This window comes from Thrips palmi, unplaced genomic scaffold, assembly GCF_012932325.1.
Source record: "Thrips palmi isolate BJ-2018 unplaced genomic scaffold, TpBJ-2018v1 HiC_scaffold_18, whole genome shotgun sequence".
In the NCBI taxonomy this organism is placed as follows: domain Eukaryota; kingdom Metazoa; phylum Arthropoda; class Insecta; order Thysanoptera; family Thripidae; genus Thrips; species Thrips palmi.
This window is the reverse complement of record NW_023144627.1, coordinates 17,455,515-17,474,174: the sequence shown is the minus strand read 5'-3', so window position 1 is coordinate 17,474,174 and position 18,660 is coordinate 17,455,515. Positions and strand designations below refer to the sequence as shown.

Sequence of the window (18,660 nt, the reverse complement as noted above, 5' to 3'; positions counted from 1 at the left end):
TGGTGATAAATTTGCGCTTCTTTGAATAAACACAACGTGTTAGGAAAAATATCACGCTTGACCTTTGACACTTCGTCCTCAAACTCAGTGTTAGAAAGGTTGTCAACCGCTAGCTCCGCGCCTAAATTTCATGAGAATTTCATTGTTGAGATAAAATAATTACGTTGCAACGGCCTGAAAATCCTAAAAGAATACATACAAATTACGATTTCTTTTTTCATTTTTTTGAATGGACCCATCGTCCTATCCATGGACCGTTTTCACCTTGCTTGCAACTGACACGAAAAGAATTCTTAACAGTTTGTGGGTGTGAAACTGTCATACAAGTGTCCGAAGGCGGCGGGGTTTTGTAGTTTGCTTTGTTGTTTGTGCGGCGCGGCGCGGCAAAAGGCGCCTCCAATTTATTTCTGAATTGAAAGTGGAACATACCTTTGATCCGGTGAAAACGAACTTCAGATTCTCGAGCACTGTGGGCTTTTCGCCATGGATTTCCTGGAGTATTCGGACATATCTGCTGAAATTAAAGGAGCAAATGTAAGTACACATTTTGAACATAACCTTCCATCATATTCTCGGCACTCAAGAGCAGCCATGAGACTTCTTAAATGATATGTTTTTTATCCGTTCAATTGAATGAAGCCATTAATTTTGTTTGTTTCAATTTGAAGTTCAGTTGCACAAGCTGTGAAGGTAGACGACAGACGCTCATGATATGCGCTGTGCATGGTCACACTCTGCTCTGCCTTTTCTCAGTGTTGTGCAATATCCTGGGAACTTTTTCACCTGTCAGCTGTTAGTATGAAATATTAATTTCTATTTGTTCTCTAAAGGTACCTGGGAAAGTGAAATTCACTGACCAACACATCGTTTTCAAGAATAGTAAAACTGGAAAGGTTGACCAAATTGCGTCAAATGACATTGATGTTGCCCATTGGCAAAAGCTTGTTGGGTCATGGGCTTTGCGTCTGTTCCTAAGGAACGGAAACTTGCATAGATACAGTGGTTTCAAAGAATCAGTAAGTAAAGTGTTTGTTCTCTTTTTCTTCAAACTGGTTTTCTGTTCATCTCTTCTGTGAGTTGATATTATTTACATTGCCTCTCGCAGGATCAGGAAAAAGTCTCAAAGTTTTTCAAAAACAACTACAAACATGACATTGCTGAAAAAGAGCTGTGTCTGAAAGGTTGGAACTGGGGCACTGCTCGCTTCCAGGGAGCAGTTCTTAGTTTTGATGTGGGCAGTGCACCCGCATTCGAAGTCCCCTTGAACAATGTGAGCCAATGCACACCGGGTAAAAATGAAGTTACTATTGAGTACCATCAGGTAAGTTTCGCCTAACACAGTAATACCTTGCTTGACATCAAATTGATGGCTTTGTAACTGTATTGCATTTTGCAGAATGATGATGCTCCTGTCAACTTGGTTGAGATGCGCTTCCACATTCCCAGTTCAGAAATAGCTGGTGGAGATGACCCTGTTGATGCGTTCCATCAACAAGTCATGAAGAAGGCCAGTGTCATCAATGTGTCTGGTGATGCTATTGCTATCTTCAGAGAGATCCAGTGTCTCACACCTCGAGGTCGTTATGACATCAAAGTATTCCAGTCATTCTTCCAGCTCCATGGTAAAACCTTCGACTACAAGATTCCAGTTTCCACTGTTCTCCGGCTTTTTATTCTGCCTCACAAAGATGGAAGGCAGATGTTCTTTGTGGTATGATTTCTTGTACTGTTTTTCTTGGCCATAAGTATTAGTGAAAATATTTCTTTATCATAAATTTGACTCTTTTGTAGGTGAGTTTGGATCCTCCTATCAAGCAAGGTCAGACTCGGTACCACTTTCTTACATTCCTATTCAGTACTGATGAAGATATGAGTATTGAATTACCCTTCAGTGAAGACGAGCTTAAAGAAAAGTTTGAAGGCAAACTGTCCAAGGAAGTGTCAGGTCCTACATACGAGGTCATGGGCAAAGTCATGAAAGCCATTGTCAACCGGAAAATCACTGTACCTGGAAACTTTGTTGGGTAAGACAATATTCATCTTATCTCATCCAAAGGTTTGTTGTTAATTTCCACCTTATGAAGTATTTTTTAAAATAATTGTTGTATTTGTGTAGGCATTCGGGCACACCTGCTATTGGATGTTCATACAAAGCTGCTGCAGGCTTCATGTATCCCCTAGAACGTGGATTCATATATGTTCATAAACCACCCATTCATCTTCGTTATGAAGAAATCGCGAGTGTCAACTTTGCTCGTAGTGGTGCTAACACAAGATCTTTTGATTTTGAAGTCGAATTGAAATCCGGTGTGGTCCACACATTTAGTAGCATAGAGAAGGAAGAGTATGGAAAGTTGTGGGATTTCATTTCAAACAAGAAGCTAAGAGTCAAAAACAGTGGAAAGATGGTAAGTGTTATGAACAGGTACTGTTAATGCTGTTTTAAATCATACATCTTTGTCTGATGTACTGTTGTATTTATCTTGCAGAACAAGCAGGGCTATACCGATGATGCATTCAGTGATTCAGAAAATGAAGATGAACCTGATGCTTACCTGGCACGTGTTAAAGCTGAAGCCAAGGAGAGGGATGCAGATGGAGGTGAAGAAGATGAGTCTACTGATGAAGACTTCGTTCCTGGAGATATGCCAGATGAGTAAGCCATTTTAATAATATATTTAAGTTTCTTTGAGTGCTCATTTGTGTGAATTTGTGTGATTGCAACTTTGTCCATGTCTGTCAGGGATAACTCTGCTGGAAGTGGTACAAGCGATGACTCAGATGAAGGATCTGATGCATCTGCTGATAGCCCCAAGAAAGACAAGAAACCAGCTAAAGAGAAGAAGAAAAGAGAGGAAAAAGAAGATAAACCAAAGAAGGAGAAGAAGACGGTGTCTGAGAAGCCTCGCAAGCAGCGCAAAAAGAAGGACAAGGATGACAACAAACCTAAGAGACCTCAGACAGCATTCATGCTCTGGCTTAACAATGAGAGAGAAAAGATCAAGGAAGATAATCCTGGCATCAAAGTTACTGAGATTGCCAAGAAGGGTGGAGAGTTATGGAAAGAACTGAAGGATAAGTCGGTAAGTAGTGTCAAATTAACATAAGACAATTCCTGGTATTATTCCAATTTAAGTAAGGAAAAGATATATTTTTTAATAATTTGTTAAATACCTGTTGTAGGAATGGGAAGCCAAGGCTGCAAAACTGAAGGAAGAATATGGTGAGGCAATGAAGGAATACAATGCATCCGGTGGTGGTGCCAGCAGTTCATCATCCAAGAAGGAAAGTGCACCCAAGAAAGCAAGCAAGAGCAAAGCCGCAACTACTGTTTCTCCGTCTAAGGTTGTCAGCAAGGAATACATCAGTGATGATGACAGCAGTAGTGATGACGACAAACCTGTAAGTAACAAGATACCTGTCTTTTCACATGAATTCATTGTCTACTCTCCTAACATCTTTCTGGTTATTTAGGTAAAGAAGGAAGTCAAGAAGAAACCTGAAGAGAAAAAACCTGTAAGCTCTCATTTTTTCATTTCTATTTAATAGAGTTTCAATTAGTTAAAACTGATATAATTTGTATAATTTGTTTCTTTGTCTTTGTGATCAGGCTAAAAAGAGTAAATCGTCTTCTGAAGAAGAGGAGGAAGAGGACGAAACTAGTGAAAGTGAAGATGAACCACCTGCAAAGAAAAAGGCCAATGGCAAGGTAAACTGGTTTTCAATGGCCTGATATCAATTTCATATAAAAATTGTAGTTTTTACTTATGCCCTTTTTATTTCAATACTTTCAGAAGAAGCCAAAGGATGATGAGGAGGAGGAAGAAGAGGCTGAATCCACTCCTGCATCTTCTGATGATGACAGCGATTAGCTTTAAATTTTAACTTAACTTATTATCCTCCACTTTAAGAGTATGTGACAAAATGTAGATCGCCCATGGATTAATGAATAGATAAGTGCCGGTCACGTCCTTCATCAAAATGTAAATCATCATCTTCAGTTACTGGTATTTCTGAAGAGGAGTTTTCTTTGTTAGTATTTGTCCCAGTGAGAACATTTGAGCCTGGTTGTATGTGTGAATGTTGATCTTTAGTATTGTGGATCATTCTAGGCTGTAGCATTATAATTTATGTTTTCATAGGAAATGTGATTTGTTTTGTAGAGTGAACTCCTTTTTGTACATATTAAATACTCGGTTATTTTTATCCCTGCTACTTTATTTGTTCGCTCACCCATCCATTTTCTCAAAAACTGACAGAATTAACAACATTTTTTCTTAAAAAAATTTATTGTTCTTTTTTTAAAATTTAATTCTTTTTGGTATTAGTTGAAGGAAGTAACTCCACAGGTATGCTTTGCCCCTTTTTTTATTCTTCAAATATCTTTTCAAAAATCTGTTGCTTGGTAGTGTTTTCTCACTGCGGTGGCGGTTGTGCGTTCCAGGCGTGTCTGCCCGTCCTGTCCTGTGGAGCCTTGCAGCCTTGCCAGGCCCGACGACCTTGCTTTGCTGGCCGACTCCGCGGCCCAGCCGCCCAGCCCGACGTCGGCTCGGGCAGGGCGTCGGCACGTCGGCCCCGTCGGACGCTCGCTCGGCTTGTCAGGCAACGACGGCGACGCTCGTCGCTCGGCCACGGCGGCGACCGCGAGCAGCGGCGGCTGCAGCTGCCGCGGGCCGTGGGGGCACTCTACTCGACTACAACAGCCGCTGCCCCCGCGCCCCGCGCGGCACGCCTTCCCCGCCGCCCCCCGCCGCCCCCGGCCCCGCTAGCGTTGCCGCCTCGCCGCCGGCAGGCCAAGCAGGCAGGCAGCCAGGCCAGTCCTGTTTGCTCCGGCAGCGTGCTCGCGCCGGCCAGTCCGCGCCGCTGCAGCGATTCACGTTCTGGGCGACGAGGAAACAGCCGTCGTCTTCCTTGCGGCTCCTGCGGCGGCCGTCCACCGCGACGGCCTGCTGGACGTCCTCGGCGACGTGAGATGCCCCGCCACACGCCGCGGGCCTGCAGCAGCGGCAGCAGCGGGGCCTTCAGGACCGTCGGGCGCTAGCGTCAGTTGCCTCCCAGCGGCGGCGGCCGACACTGGCCGACAGGACGAGAAGTCCCAAGCGGCTGGCCCCACTAGCCCCACTGAGGCGCAGGCCTCTAGCTCCATCGCCGGTGGCGTGTCCAACTAGGATAGGTGAGGCCGCCTGCACCTCACCGCCGTAACGCAGAGACCCGCGCCGTGTTCCTGAAGGACGCCAGCCAGGGCTGGAGCCAGGGCTGGAGTGGCGCGGCGACAAAGGACTCTGCCTCCAGACGGGCCTCCAGGAGGACGCCTTGACGCCGTGCTCGCTCGCGGTGCAGCGCGGGCGCGCCAGTGCGAGACACGACGCGCCTCCTCGCCGTCTCGTCCGCAGACGATTGAATTTGCTGAAAACGTCGGGTCTTTATCGGCGACCCTGCCCCCTCCCTGCACCGTGCCACGATAGAGGCGAGCCGCCTCGACGCGGCCTGGCTCTCCGGCCTGTCTGTCTCCCTCGCACCCATACGGGGCGCCTCGTGAGTGCGAGAGAGACAGCGGCGTAAACGACTCTCGGAATGAGTCTGCCGGGCCGACGGGGCCGACCAGGGCCCGACTCGCTGACCGGTCTTGCCCGTTCTTTGGGCGGCAGCGCGGCCAAACAGCGCGTCCGGACTGCATCGCATCACATCGCGGCGCGCGGCGCATCGCGGTGGGGCAGACACACGCCCGGCTAAATTTAGCGCCGTGTTCTTGGCCACAACACGCTTGGGCCATGTGGGCCCGCCGGCCGCCCCTGCCTCCGCGCCGAGTGTGCAGCCTGGTGGGGCGTAGCGCCGCGTAGCGCGCAGCTGTGTTGGCGTAGGTTAGGCTCGAGCGGCGTAGGGCAGCGTGGAGTGAACACCTGCATGACCTGCACTCGGACTCCGACAGTCGTTTTCGCCGCACTGTCTCTCTCGCACTCGTGGGGCTTCCCCCATGGTTGCGAGAGAGGTAGTGAGGCCGTCGAGCTGCACACCGAGTAGGCCATTGCCCTAGTGGGTCATTACGGCCTGCCATGCCGTCACCGCGAGTTGCGGGGCCTGCAGACTCACTCCGAGAGTCGTTTTCGTCGCTCTGTCTCTCTCATGGCTCATAGGTGCGAGAGAGATTGCGACGAAAACGACTCTCAGTCTGTTGCTCCGAAAACGGACGGCACTGTCCTGTCCTTGTCGCACTCATTTTGGGCCAGTGCGTGAGAGAGAGGCGGAAGTTCGTGTGGCGTTTCCGAACGAGGGAGGCGGCGCGGGGCGGAGGGAACCAGGAAGTGATATCCGTAGCGGCGGTAGCGGCGGCGCCCGTGCTGGCTGGTACGTAGAGGTAGGCGCCAGGGACAGGGAAGGCCCGCTTCGAAGGGTCGTCGCTCTGTCTGTCGCACTCAAGGGGCGTGCCGTCGTGGTGTGAGAGGGACTTGCTGGACACCCTTTAGTGTGAGGGAGACAGACTGACGGGAAGATCCTCGCGGATCGGGCGGCATTCGGCTTTATCTCGGCGCGGGTTCGAATCCTGCCTACCGCGCAACCGCGTCGGCGCGCCGCTCTGTCGCACTATTTGCTGCCGCGCCGAGCGAGCAAAGCAGAGCTTTGGGCGGCAGAGTGTTTGAGATAGCGCGCGCTCCGTTTATCGGTGAGGCGCGGCTTACTGCTTACGGCCGAACAGCGCGCCAAACGTGCGGGCGTGTGGGTGTTGTTTACTGCCGCGTCGACGGACTGCCGGGACCGCAGCGGCGGCAGCAGCACAGCGAGGAGGACTCTCCGCCTGGACACGCGTGTCCTCGTGGTTTGGCCGCGGTGTAGATGGTGGAGTGTCTCGTGGAGAGCACCCGAGTCGGGGTGCTTCTCTTGCTGGGTATTCAAACGGAAGCCTTACTCCGCAGACAGCTGTTCAGGGTCGTGATCCGCCGCGACACTCCAGGCCGTGCTTGCAGTGTGCTTGCACCTCCATTATCTTCGGGCACGATCGCGGTGACAGGCAACGGCCGCCTGATCTGAAGGATCGGTTCGTCGCCCCGTCTCTGTCGCACTCATGGCGCATCCCCTGGGAGCGAGAGAGACAGAGCGACGAGAAGTTTGACGTCACCGCCACCCTAGGACACACTCGTCCGCCCCCGCCTGCCGATGATGGGTGGAGGGTGGACGCGGGCGTCGACCTCCCGAAGCAAAGAGTTCTCTGTCTGTCTCTCTCGTGGGTCGCACCTTGTCTGTGCGAGAGAGACAGACCGACGGGAGGCGCGCCGCCCGGAGTCGGCGAGGGGAGGGAAGTCCCAATTCGACTTGGCGGCGCGGAAATTGGTGCTCTTGGTTGCGTCGTCTGCTTGCTCTTGCGCCATCACTCATTTGCCCCCCCCCCCCCCCCCGAGGGGACTGCCTTGCCGCGTAACCGAGACCATTGAAACCCCCATCGACGGGGGGCAATATTGTTCTTTGGGGCGTGGTTGGGGAGGCCATCGTTCGACATGGCTGCACCTCGGCGCCGGCGCCACCCCAATCGACACAAAAGCAATTCTTTCGCTTTTTCCGCGTCCAATATTGAAATAATTTTGTTTATTTAGTGCGAAGATCCTGTTTGAGTTGACAAGTTTTGTTTTTGTTGTCAGCTCGCCATGTCTGCTATGCTGTTGGCGGTGGCACTGTCCGCACTGCTCGCGGGTTGCGCCGGTCAGCAAGGCCAGCAGGCTGACGCGCAGGTGCCCGTGGCGGTCCCCCCGGCGGTCCCTCAGGTGCAGGGCGGCCCCCAGGGTGGCCCCCAGGGTGCGCCCCCGAGCGCCCCGCAAGGCGCCTCCCAAGGCACCCCCCTAGGCGCCCCCTCCGGTGCGGCCGTCGCCACCCCGAGCCTCACTCCAGCCCCCGTGGCCCCCGCGGTCGTGGCCCCCGACACCAACCTGGGCCCCAGTGCGTCGGCGACGTCGGCCCCCGTGCCTCCACCGCCTGCCCCCGAAGGCGGGCCCCCGCAGCCGCAGCCCTCGGCGTCGACCACGGCCACGGCCACGCCGGGCACGCCGGCGGGAGCCTCCGCGTCGGAGATGCCCGAGCAGGCCGAGCAGGCCGCGGAGGAGGACCCCGAGGAGGAGGAGCAGCCGGCGTGCGTGCACGTGCCGCGAGAACTGTGCCCGCCGGCCAACGAGCTGTGTCGCTGCCTCCTCGTCAACGGCACCTCCACGGGCGTCTGCTGCGACGTGACCTCCGTGCTGCAGCTCAAGGAGAGCCTCAACTGCCAGAGCCTGGGTAAGCTCAAGCACACCGAGGTCTGCTTACAAAGCAGGCTTCAGGATTCCACCTGGGGCCTACCCCTTACACTCTGCTGGAGCATGCTTGCCAAGTACACACGCCCGGTAGAGCACTTGAGTTTGTAGAGTGCCTACAATCCACTCTACAGCCACACTGCAGCCATTTTATTTTTATTTTTAAATCTACTTTGATTTGTTTCAGGGTCAAACATTACTGCTCTTCATGCTCGCAACATTACTTTACACTCGCTGGATGTGAGTGTGCTGAACCTAACTAAGTTACACTTGCCACAATTGGAATCGTTGGCCATCACCGATGGACATATTGTGGAACTCAAAGGAAATTTGGAAGCAAGAAATTTGGCCTGTTTGAACCTCTCGAGTAACAGTTTGATCAGTGTGTCGAACAGTACTTTTGCGTCTCTCCATTCTCTGCAAAATTTGGATCTTTCTGGGAATGAATTTCGACACCTAATTCATCTTAATTCTAGTGTGCCTGAGTTCCAGCTAGATGTGTCACGTGAGTAGACTCAATTATATTTTCCTATGTGTTTTATATAAAAATTAATTCATTGCTGTCTAAATTATCATTCTATGTGCAGGCAATGACAAACTGTCTTGTGAAAGCATCTGGGATCTTATAAAGCACAGTTCACAGTTCACAGCAAATCTACAGTTCAGACATGAAAACAACACTCATTGTCTAGCATCAAGATCATTCCATTGGTTCAATTCCACAGATAGAATGTCTTTATCTTCTCTAATGGTGCTAAACAAGGTACTTTGCAGTTAAAGTCTTTAAAAAAATATAAAAAATTGTGTTTTGTGAGGGCGTTTTGTAAGTGTCTGAGAAACTGTTTGTTCCTTCCAGCTTGAACAAGAATGTCCACGTGGTGAGAGTGAACCTTGCATTTGCAGAACTGCCATGCTAGACATGATACTTAAGAAGACTCCAAAATATTCTTTTAGTGTGGATTGTTCCAACAAGCGTTTGACTAAACTTCCAGCTACTCTTCCCAAGAACACTATATCCTTAAATATCAGCTCAAATAAAGTAAGTGTTTGATAATATTAATTGCGGTGGATGTATTCTCATGTATAAACCATTAATTACGTATCTTTATTTTTACCATTTTTTAAAACAGATAAGTGACTTGCAGGAACTTAGTATTAATGCAAATTATGAGAGTATCCGTGAATTTTTTGCTGATGACAACCAGATTACATCCATCACAGCTCTTGAAGGCTCAACCTTCATTGAGAATTTTGTAATTCTCAGTCTACGAAGCAACAATATAACATCCGTGAGTGCTCTCTCACTAGAGGGGGGAAAAAACATTCATAATATAAGTTTAATAGTTTCTGTATCTTAACCAAAACTAATGTTTTCTTCTAGTTGCCCACCTACATGTTGTCAAATGTATTCAATAGAAACTGGGATGAAAAGATAGTTCGTCTGGGACTAAATCGATTTAAGTGTGACTGCAGCACTGCACAATCTACAAAGGTGAGAAAAGACTGTCTTTGGTCTTCCCTCTTTTATTGTCCAAATCGCACATAGCTTTGTGCAACACACATAAATGTGAATGTTCATCTTGTACCTTGGTTTCTGCTCCAGATGTGGTTGAATGCTAACTATAAACACATTCCTGATTACAATGAAGTCTTATGCGAGAATATGCGTGAGAAGGTAAGTGTCAGTTTGTCTAAAACACAATGATTTTCGGTATTTTCAATTTAAAAAAAAAATTGATAACTCCTTATGTTTGTTCTTTAAAGGTTTTTGAATTAGATCAGTATAAGGTGTGCACCGTGCAATCCGACTGGACGGACTATGTGTACTATCTTGTTGCAGCTGAAGTTATGTTGCTCATTCTGTTAATTTCTAAAGTATCTTATGATTACTGGGTCTTCAAGACTGCTGGCTATTTGCCATGGCCAGCGTCAAAAATGCCCAAATTACCTTGTGACTGGGTGTTCGAATCATAAAATAATTTACAAGTAAGCAAAATTTGTGCATTTTCTTGCCACTTATTCTTAATTGGCATGACATGAGATCTAGGTAAGAAGTTTGAGAAGTTCTCATATTTTAAGATGATGGCTGTGAGCCTGTAAGGCATATAGTTAAACCTAGTCAAACCAATGTTTCGGAACATCTAAACAAACTATGTTACCTCCAGCTTGCGACCTGCCTTTTGCAAAGTCAAGGGTTTCGCAGCTGCGAAGGGTCCTGAGCTGAAGTTCCCGACTGTGTGGCCTAGCTTGAATTTTTGTAACTGTTCAATGAGTACAAGTGTTCTGTGTTGCCATGTGTCTTATTTAAGGAAATTAGCTCTAATTTCTAAACAAAATGTATTCTTTGGTTCAATTGTTTCGTTTTCTGCAAGATAGCCAAAACACACATGAATTACGATTTATGGCAGACTGGTACTGAAGACTGAAACAATACAAATAAATATAATACATCACATAGTGAAAATTCATTGGCTTTTATTCCATTTTTACCAAATATTTCAGAGTTCAACAGCAAAATCTTCAAATTACAATCATGAATACAAAACTGTTAATGGGCACCTTAAAAACTTATCATGCACATGAGGCTATAAAAAATGATCCTACAAAATGTGGGAGAAAGCGTTGACAAATCATTAGAAGGTATAAAAAGTACAGAAGCACTTGGGCCCACCCTATCATGCAGTCTTAAAAATTAATGAAGAAATGGAAGTTTAACTAAATTAACATGGCTTATTTAAGTGGAATCAAGATTCTTTCTGAACAGGTTTTTTGCTTTGTCTGAGAGACCGAGCCTTGCTCATCTGAGCTGTTCGCTTCGCTTTCAGTTTTTTCTCTTTCTTTTCATCCTCTATTGCCTTAGTCAACTTCCATGACAAGAAGAGAGAAATAAGGAAGAATGGTGAAAGACATAGCAAGACATTAGACAAAAACTGCCATGGGTTTTGTGCAACCCACAATATGAATGAGTTGAGCCATCCATCCCATGTACTTTCATCCAAATTCAGTACAGGGCGGATATCCGGCTGGTCTGGCTGCTCTGACATTTCTCTGAAACAAAGGATGAAAACAAAGGATCAAACCACAATTTTCGAAAGCTACAGGCAACAATATTGTATTGAATAAAATTCGTCAATGAATGAGTCCATTGCAAAGTGGTTGCGATCCACTTGGCTGTCATATTGACAGCGCCACCTTTCAAGTCATTCATTCTGTTTTATGAAGGCAGAGGAACGAAAAGGTAATGTCTAGAAATGCATTACAATATTTTTTCGCATTAGATTCGCAAAAGAACTGAATACATTGTGCTGTCACAAAGCGTTTCTGAAAACACTGCTGTCACCGAGTCACCGACTAAACCCTTCCGTGAGGTTAGATATCAAATTTTCGACATACGTATTTTTGGTGCGCGGCTTGACTAATTAGATTAAAGTCAACCCATTGTATTTGAAGAATAGATCAAACTTTAAAGGGGATTACCTGCTGGCAAGCTCAACGAGCGAAAAAGATAAGAAATCCTTACGAAGAGTCACGAAGGAGCGGCGCGTCCTAACGTTGTTGTTTGTTGTCGTTTGTTTTTGTTTGTTTGATCTGTTTGTGGCTCCTACAAGGCGGTGCATCTGTCACAAAGTTAGGTTAGGAATCACATTGACAAACAGACGGCACAGTGTCCCTGTCAATTAGTACCTACAAAAGTGTGATTTTTTAGTTATTCGCGATGCTTACCACAGGTTGAGTAGGTCTATTGTGCAACTGCCACCTCTAATTTTAGGTATTTTTGGAATGGTCTGGGTGATACTGTATGTATGCTGGTGTTATCAGCTGATCTACCATATTATGACAGTAGTTGTTAATTTTTGTTTTGTGAAACTTTAAGGTCTGACGTGACAGTTGACTCATGAGCATCAAAGAATGCCTAGCTCACTTTTGTTCGGGATCAGCCACGAAGGTAGGGTGTATGCCCTTTCGACTAAGGGATCCAAATGGAGAGAATTAGTCTACCTTGGCTTGGAGTTCAAAACTTTGTCTGCTGTACCTCACATGCTGTGGGCTGTTGGTGGGGACCGACAAGTATACGTTTATGTGCATGGCATTGACATTCCCATACGCATCAAGGAAGAAGCCTATGAAAATGAGGTTTGTTTATTAAACATCCTTGCAAAATGCTGAAGCAAGAAAATTCCTTATATCATCTCTTTATTTCTGTTTTCTCAACAGCGATGGCTTCCTCTGGAAGGATTCAGCAGCCGGCTTTTCCCAATGGATAGATTTCAATTTTCATCTATTGACGGACTAACTGACCGAACATTGAGTAAAGTTCGTTTACCCTCCATGGCTTGGCAGTGGGAATCTGATTGGCATTTAGAACTCTCTTTAGATGGGCAGCCTTTGGATCATGATGTGAGAGAGAGAGAGTTGTCAAAAACTTTGTCCAGCATAAATAGTTGATAAATGCTGATCCTGATACCTTTCCCCTTTTCAGGGCTGGACATATGCAGTTGATTTTCCTGCAAAGTATTACCCTCAGAAACAGTGGAAGTCCTGTGTTAGAAGGCGGAAATGGGTCCGTTATCGGAGATACTCTGCACTCAACTCATGGTGTGCAATTGCTCCCTTACACAAGGACGCAACCCAGGTGTGTTCTTTTTTTCTTTCTTGATCATCAGCCATTTAAATGCTATCAAAAATGGAAGGTCTTTTAAATTATTAATAAAATTGTTCAGGAACCATTCATTGATGTTGCTGTTGGTGGACATGCCCTGCCTGGTATAGATGAAGGCTCAGTTTTAGTTTGGGCAGTAACAGCTCATGGCAGAGTAAGTTTAAAGTTGATTGTGTGTAGGGTCCTGTGTTTCCAAATGTTAATCGCTTTTAATATGTTACGTTGTTTGTTCATCTAGGTAATGTTTCGCACGGGTGTCAGTTCATCATCTCCTGAGGGTCATAAATGGGTACCAGTTCCTATTCCACATGGGTGTGAAGTGAAGCAAATATGTGTTGGAGCAACTGGACTTGTGTGGGCTGTTTTATGGAACGGTAAAGTCCTGGTACGCTGCAGTGTAACCAGACATAATCCCATGGGTGAATATTGGTGTGAAGTTGCTGCCCCCAATGAAAATGAAAGACTGAGCCAAGTTGCAGTCGGCACTAATGCTGTGTGGGCTGTGACCACAAGCAATCACCTTTGGTTTAGACGTGGCATTCGAGGGAGTGCTGCTGCAGACAGTGAGGAGTGCGCCAAAGGATCTGGATGGGTGGAAATGGTGGGCAGAATGGGCCTAATTTCAGTTGCAGCGAATGATCAAGTATGTCTGGCAGCATTTCACATTTCAGGCTTACATATTTGATTTCAGCAAGTGCATAATTACATGCCTTTCCTTGTGTCCTTAGGTTTGGGCCATAGGAGCGGAGGATAGGCTTCTATACTTTCGCACAGGTGTGACACCTTCTGATTTGACTGGGAAAACATGGAGGCTGATGGCCGCTGTAACTCAACTTAGCAGAGCAAGCAGTGATGTTAGCCTTTGGTCCAACCTAGCAGGTCCTAATGCCCGTCTAAATTCAGTTGGTAGCAGTTCTCAGTCTACTGTGAGTGACGGCTTTCTTTTGTGCCTTGCCTCAAGTATGTTATTTTTCATCATTTATAGAAACTAAAATTCTCTTTAAATGCAGGTCTGTGGGAGTTCGATTGACAGTGATGTCAGTGATGTGGAAATTCCTCACTCCACATCAGTACCAATGCCATCAACGAATTTGGGAAATGCTAGCAGAGGTTTTGCCTCTTCAGCTCCGACACGTTCTCTAGCAAAATTAAATTTGAAGCCTGATTCTGAAGGAAATGACAATCAAAGGCTCCTCAGTGAAGGGAAAAAGTTCTGCTCTACTTTGTCTGTAAAGTCAGAGGAAGACAGTGGTTTATCAAACACAGGCTCAGCCAGTGAAGTGGATGAACCTAATGGTACGTACAATATTCTGTTTCATTTTCAATGCAGTGCTTGAAAAATGGTGTAGTGCCTCCTTTTCTGTGGGTTACATTTAATTCATTTTTCATTATCTTTTTTTAAAGTCAAAACTAATCCCACGGTGTGGAGCCCAGTTCAAAGTGTAGGTGGTGTACTGGGTACTGAAGCCATGCCAGAGTCAGATCTATCACTGTTTTCATCTGACTTCCCTCTCGGGGACCATCTGGATGCGGATGGAATCTGGGGTGGTGGTGATTCGAGCATGCTGTGGACTTGTGTTGCTGCGGGAGCTGTATTTATTGATCCTATAACTCCACCAAATTGGTAAGCTCATTTTTATTATTTTTATTTTAGTGTTGCTGGTGGATTGGTTTTTATGCCCAAATTGAATTTCCAACTGCAGGTTTGTAGAGAATTCACAGGCATCTTTTCAAGGAGAGCTGTCCAAACCATGGCGTTTAAAGATTCTGCAAGAGCTGAAAACAAGAACTGACAAAGCAACTAATGGATACGAAACTTTTGAAAAGGCAATTGAAAAAAACAGTTGGGTTAAATGTGGAACAGCCAAAGCAATGTTGAAAGATTCTCTCCCTGAAATCTGTTCTCTTGAGTTAGAATGGATTGGTAGTGAATCTGGCACTCTTTCAATACTAAACTTGGATCAGACACAAACCAAACTCCAATTAAGTGTGTCTGAAATAACCTGTGTTGCAAGTTGCAGTGAGCCAGGTATTCCCTGTATTGCAATTCATACATCACGTTTAAGGCCAAGTAAAGGTCCCTTAAAGCTACAGTTCAGCACTGAAACGGAAATGGAGGATTGGATGGCAAATCTAACTCTGGTTACATGCCAGGTCAATAGTACCAGAGGGAAGCCTAGTGCCAATTCATTCTGGGCTACAAGCACTAGAGGTGATGTCTTCTCATTTGACCCATCTTCGTTGGAGGTAACTTTCATTATTAGTGAAAATAGTCATTTAATGGTTTTTTATTTTGATTCTTTGATTTTTCATTTTACCAACTTATCTTGTCTATCACAGGCCCATCAGCTTCGAGGAGAAAATTATGTTCAAGAAATGTTAGTAGCTGGTAAATCAACTCCTTACGATGCTCATTTGCATAATAGTTTCCCACCAGGTAGTAGGGTGACATTACTGGCAAGTGCGCATCAAGATACAGACAGATTTTCTGTCAATCTTGTATGTCGCTCTCAGCAACAGACCTCACTAAAACGGCCTATCAGTCACGACATAGCCCTTCACTTCAACCCTCGATTCCCTGACGAAATTATTGTACGCAATAGCAAACACAGTGGGGTGTGGGAGAGGGAGGAGAGAGAAGGAGGTTTGCCTATCAGCAGAGGTGAAGCATTTTCCATTTCCATTATTTGTCAAGATGATGCTTTCAAGGTATGCTGATATATGAAGGGTCTCCTTTTCCTTGAATGTAATTAAACTTACCAGGCAAATCAACTTTTTAATAAAATATTTTGCTTCTTTTTCTTTCTTATAGATTATGGTAAATGACATTCAGTTCACGTTTTTTGAACACAGACTAAATCCTCGGAACATAAGCCATATTGAAATTGAAGGACCACTTCTCTTACACAAACTAATATATGAGTCTAAGAGAGTATGTAATGGATTCATTTTTATGGAGTTTTGAAGAGCTTGCCCTGTTTTAAACACTGTTTTCTTTTTTTAGATAATTGTCTCGCCATCTGACATGTTTTGGCGTCAAATGGGTGGTCATCTAAGGCGGGTGGAAACGTGTGCCTCAGGAGTTACTTGGGGAATTGGCTATGATTGCACACCATGGTTCTACACTGGGGGATGGGGTGGTTCTTTCCTCAGAGGTGAAAATTGTTTTCTGTGTAAGATTGTATAGTTTCCTAGTTTTGGCATTTAACTTGACTTTGTTTATTCCTTGTAGGTCTAGAGACAAGCAGTTCAGGAATCAATCCAATGGCAGATACCCATGCTTACTACATCTATGAAAATCAACGCTGGAATCCTCTAACAGGTTATACAACTCACATGCTTCCAACAGATAGGAACATGTGGAGTGATGCCACTGGAAGACACAAGCGTACAAAAGAGGGCACAAGGCTTCCATCCATGCATTGGCAATGGGTAACCGAAGTTCATGAGATCTACTATCACTGACATCTGACAATTTGTGTGTTTATGTGACTTTGTTTTGGGTTCGCTTAGGTTTCTGATTGGGCAGTTGACTATCAAACACCTGGAGGTGTGGATCAAGATGGTTGGCAGTATGCTATTGATTTTCCTGCCTCCTACCATGGACGTAAAGGTTTTACTGACTATGTGCGCCGTAGACGCTGGGTGAGGAAGGCCCATCTTTTGACAAGCGGTCCGTGGGAAGAGCTCGCCAGCACAAAACTATTGCATGTATCTTTGAAAGCCCCAGATGCCAGTGCTTTAGATGGCTGTGTGCTTGCTTGGGCAGTGACAGTGGAGGGTGAAGCAGTCTTTAGGAGAGGAGTCACAACAGATTGTCCATCTGTGAGTTTTACATTTCAAAATTGCAAATAGGTTTTAACTGTGCTGATATATTTACAAAGCTTATTCTGTATAATTTTTTTTCCAGGGCACTCATTGGGATCATGTTCCTAGCGATCAACCTCTTATCTGTATCAGTTGTGGCTTTGGTCCGAAAGTTTGGGCAATAGGTCGAAATGGCTCTGCATTTTGGAGATTTGGAATAACATCATCTAACCCTCTAGGTGAGATATACTCATGCTCCAGAACTGAGTTGAAGGATTCATTTGTCCAAGTCGAGTTATTGCTTGAAGTTTCAGTTTTAGGCTGAGCAACCTCTTCTTTATTTACTTTGCAGGTGAAGTATGGGAGTCTGTTGAACCTCCAGCTGGGAGCTCCCTGAAGTTAGTGTCTGTTGGCCGCCATGGCATCTGGGTTCTAGACAGTAGTGGTCAGCTATCTGTTCGACGAGAAGTTACACACGTTTTTCCAGAAGGAACTCACTGGCAGTCTATTCCCCCATTGGATTTGGATAACAGTGGTAATGGAATACATGTGTGTATTGCCAAATGCACTTTGGTGCTAGATAGATAACTAATGCCGTGCTTTCCGTTTGGATTTAATTAATGCAGGTGTAGTCACTGTGTCAGAAGTGGAAGGATCTGCGGTGCTCAGTCCGACAAACCAGCCACCACCCCTCACCGGCTGGAGACATGTATCTGCTGGACCAGGCGAAGAGGTGTGGGCCATCAGCAGTTCTGGAGTGGTTTGTCGCAGACATGGCATCACCAAAGACAACCCTGCCGGAACCACCTGGTCACATGGAGTGGTGGGTGGCTGGCAGTGCATAACTGCTCGCGGCTGGACCAACGAACCCACTGACTAAACAGGTCACACATTCTATATTGCATGGTTAAAGTTTTTATCTTTATTCGTTACTTTTACATATACATTCTATATGTAACAATTCCTGTACTCACTCATCAATTCAATCGAATTGACTTAGTTTTAAGAATGGCGTGCTGCCTTTCCAATTTTTCTGCTCTCATTTTCTTTGTGTGAAGAATAGATTGTGGTATTTTGATGAAGCTGGACTTCATTATGTTGTTTTAAATTGTGTATCCACCTATCTTTTGCTACTTAGCAGGATCTCCCATGTTTGTGTAATCTGAAAATATTGTGAATCCTATCTCTAGGTAGAGTGATAACTTTTAATTCCTTACTGTTTTGGTGACATTCAAAATGTTTAAGAGAATATTTATGTAGGTTGTTACATAGTTTTTAACGAATTTGACTTGGTTGTGTTTGGATTTGTCTTTACTGCCTGGAATAATAGACTTGGCGTAAGGGGATGTTTTTCGCCAAAGAGTTCAGCTAGCAATCTGATTATGCTTTAATTACTATTTATATGCCTCTCACTTGTCAATATAAATTGAAAGAGCGTTTGTTCCCAGACCTCTGTTTGTTGTGTATTTGAGTTTGTTTGTTTTATTTGTTTGTCCTATGCCCACTGGAGATTCCTATTTTTTTCATCTGTGATATTCTTTGGCTGCAGTTGGAGCTATAAAAGTATACTGAATAAAATATTGAAAACATTAATGAGGCATTATTCTTTTACAATCCCACTCCTGCCCAAGAAATCAAGGTTGATTCACGATTCCAATCCCAAACCCCGCTTTCTTTTTCATTCATCCGGGGTGGCTGCCTTGAGACTCAGAGGGCGAGCCACTCCCGTATCCTGCCTTCATTCATCGTGGAAGCTGCCTCTTGACTTTCGGTGAGCAATCCGGAACCCCCGGCGCCCCCATCCCGTGCCGCGGGGTGGGGTGGCGGGGTGGGCCGAGAGCGCAAGGCCAGGGGCGTGGCGGGGCGTGGCGGCGACGGGGGTGTGGGGCGGCGGTGGTGGGGGCCACAACACTGCGC

The 18,660-nt window shown here is 45.9% G+C and overlaps 4 protein-coding genes across 7 annotated transcripts; 3 read left to right on the top strand and 1 right to left on the bottom strand.

The window, feature by feature from the left end:
• The first annotated feature begins 206 nt into the window (after positions 1 to 206).
• LOC117645415 (FACT complex subunit Ssrp1) lies at positions 207 to 4,206 on the top strand. Its single transcript, XM_034385607.1, has 12 exons — positions 207 to 534; positions 831 to 1,016; positions 1,106 to 1,321; positions 1,397 to 1,711; positions 1,792 to 2,024; positions 2,117 to 2,408; positions 2,490 to 2,656; positions 2,744 to 3,083; positions 3,184 to 3,402; positions 3,475 to 3,516; positions 3,611 to 3,709; positions 3,795 to 4,206. Exons 1-12 carry the CDS (start codon positions 484 to 486, stop codon positions 3,870 to 3,872), a joined length of 2,238 nt encoding a protein of 745 aa, XP_034241498.1. The 5' UTR covers positions 207 to 483; the 3' UTR covers positions 3,873 to 4,206.
• A 647-nt stretch (positions 4,207 to 4,853) lies between these two features.
• LOC117644531 (protein halfway) lies at positions 4,854 to 10,744 on the top strand. Its single transcript, XM_034384077.1, has 9 exons — positions 4,854 to 5,173; positions 7,632 to 8,259; positions 8,464 to 8,781; positions 8,864 to 9,039; positions 9,133 to 9,315; positions 9,407 to 9,565; positions 9,658 to 9,768; positions 9,880 to 9,951; positions 10,041 to 10,744. Exons 2-9 carry the CDS (start codon positions 7,638 to 7,640, stop codon positions 10,248 to 10,250), a joined length of 1,851 nt encoding a protein of 616 aa, XP_034239968.1. The 5' UTR covers positions 4,854 to 5,173; positions 7,632 to 7,637; the 3' UTR covers positions 10,251 to 10,744.
• Positions 10,732 to 12,016, bottom strand: LOC117644532. Its single transcript, XM_034384078.1, has 3 exons — positions 12,000 to 12,016; positions 11,754 to 11,893; positions 10,732 to 11,324 (listed from the first exon to the last, which is right to left on the bottom strand). Exons 2-3 carry the CDS (start codon positions 11,891 to 11,893, stop codon positions 11,021 to 11,023), a joined length of 444 nt encoding a protein of 147 aa, XP_034239969.1. The 5' UTR covers positions 12,000 to 12,016; the 3' UTR covers positions 10,732 to 11,020.
• LOC117644530 (tectonin beta-propeller repeat-containing protein) lies at positions 11,367 to 18,336 on the top strand. 4 transcript variants are annotated; one of them, XM_034384075.1, is made up of 18 exons: positions 11,367 to 11,514; positions 12,151 to 12,410; positions 12,492 to 12,674; positions 12,757 to 12,909; positions 12,998 to 13,090; positions 13,175 to 13,579; positions 13,665 to 13,862; positions 13,947 to 14,232; positions 14,341 to 14,560; positions 14,640 to 15,183; positions 15,277 to 15,645; positions 15,749 to 15,868; positions 15,941 to 16,091; positions 16,169 to 16,368; positions 16,450 to 16,761; positions 16,847 to 16,982; positions 17,096 to 17,278; positions 17,370 to 18,336. In XM_034384075.1, exons 2-18 carry the CDS (start codon positions 12,186 to 12,188, stop codon positions 17,621 to 17,623), a joined length of 4,032 nt encoding a protein of 1,343 aa, XP_034239966.1. In that variant the 5' UTR covers positions 11,367 to 11,514; positions 12,151 to 12,185; the 3' UTR covers positions 17,624 to 18,336. The 4 variants fall into 4 exon arrangements, with proteins under 4 accessions (XP_034239966.1, XP_034239964.1, XP_034239967.1 ...); XM_034384073.1 differs by lacking the exon at positions 11,367 to 11,514 and adding an exon at positions 11,888 to 12,045; XM_034384076.1 differs by lacking the exon at positions 11,367 to 11,514 and adding an exon at positions 11,888 to 12,073 and having other exon boundaries at positions 17,096 to 17,275.
• The last annotated feature ends 324 nt before the right edge of the window (positions 18,337 to 18,660 follow it).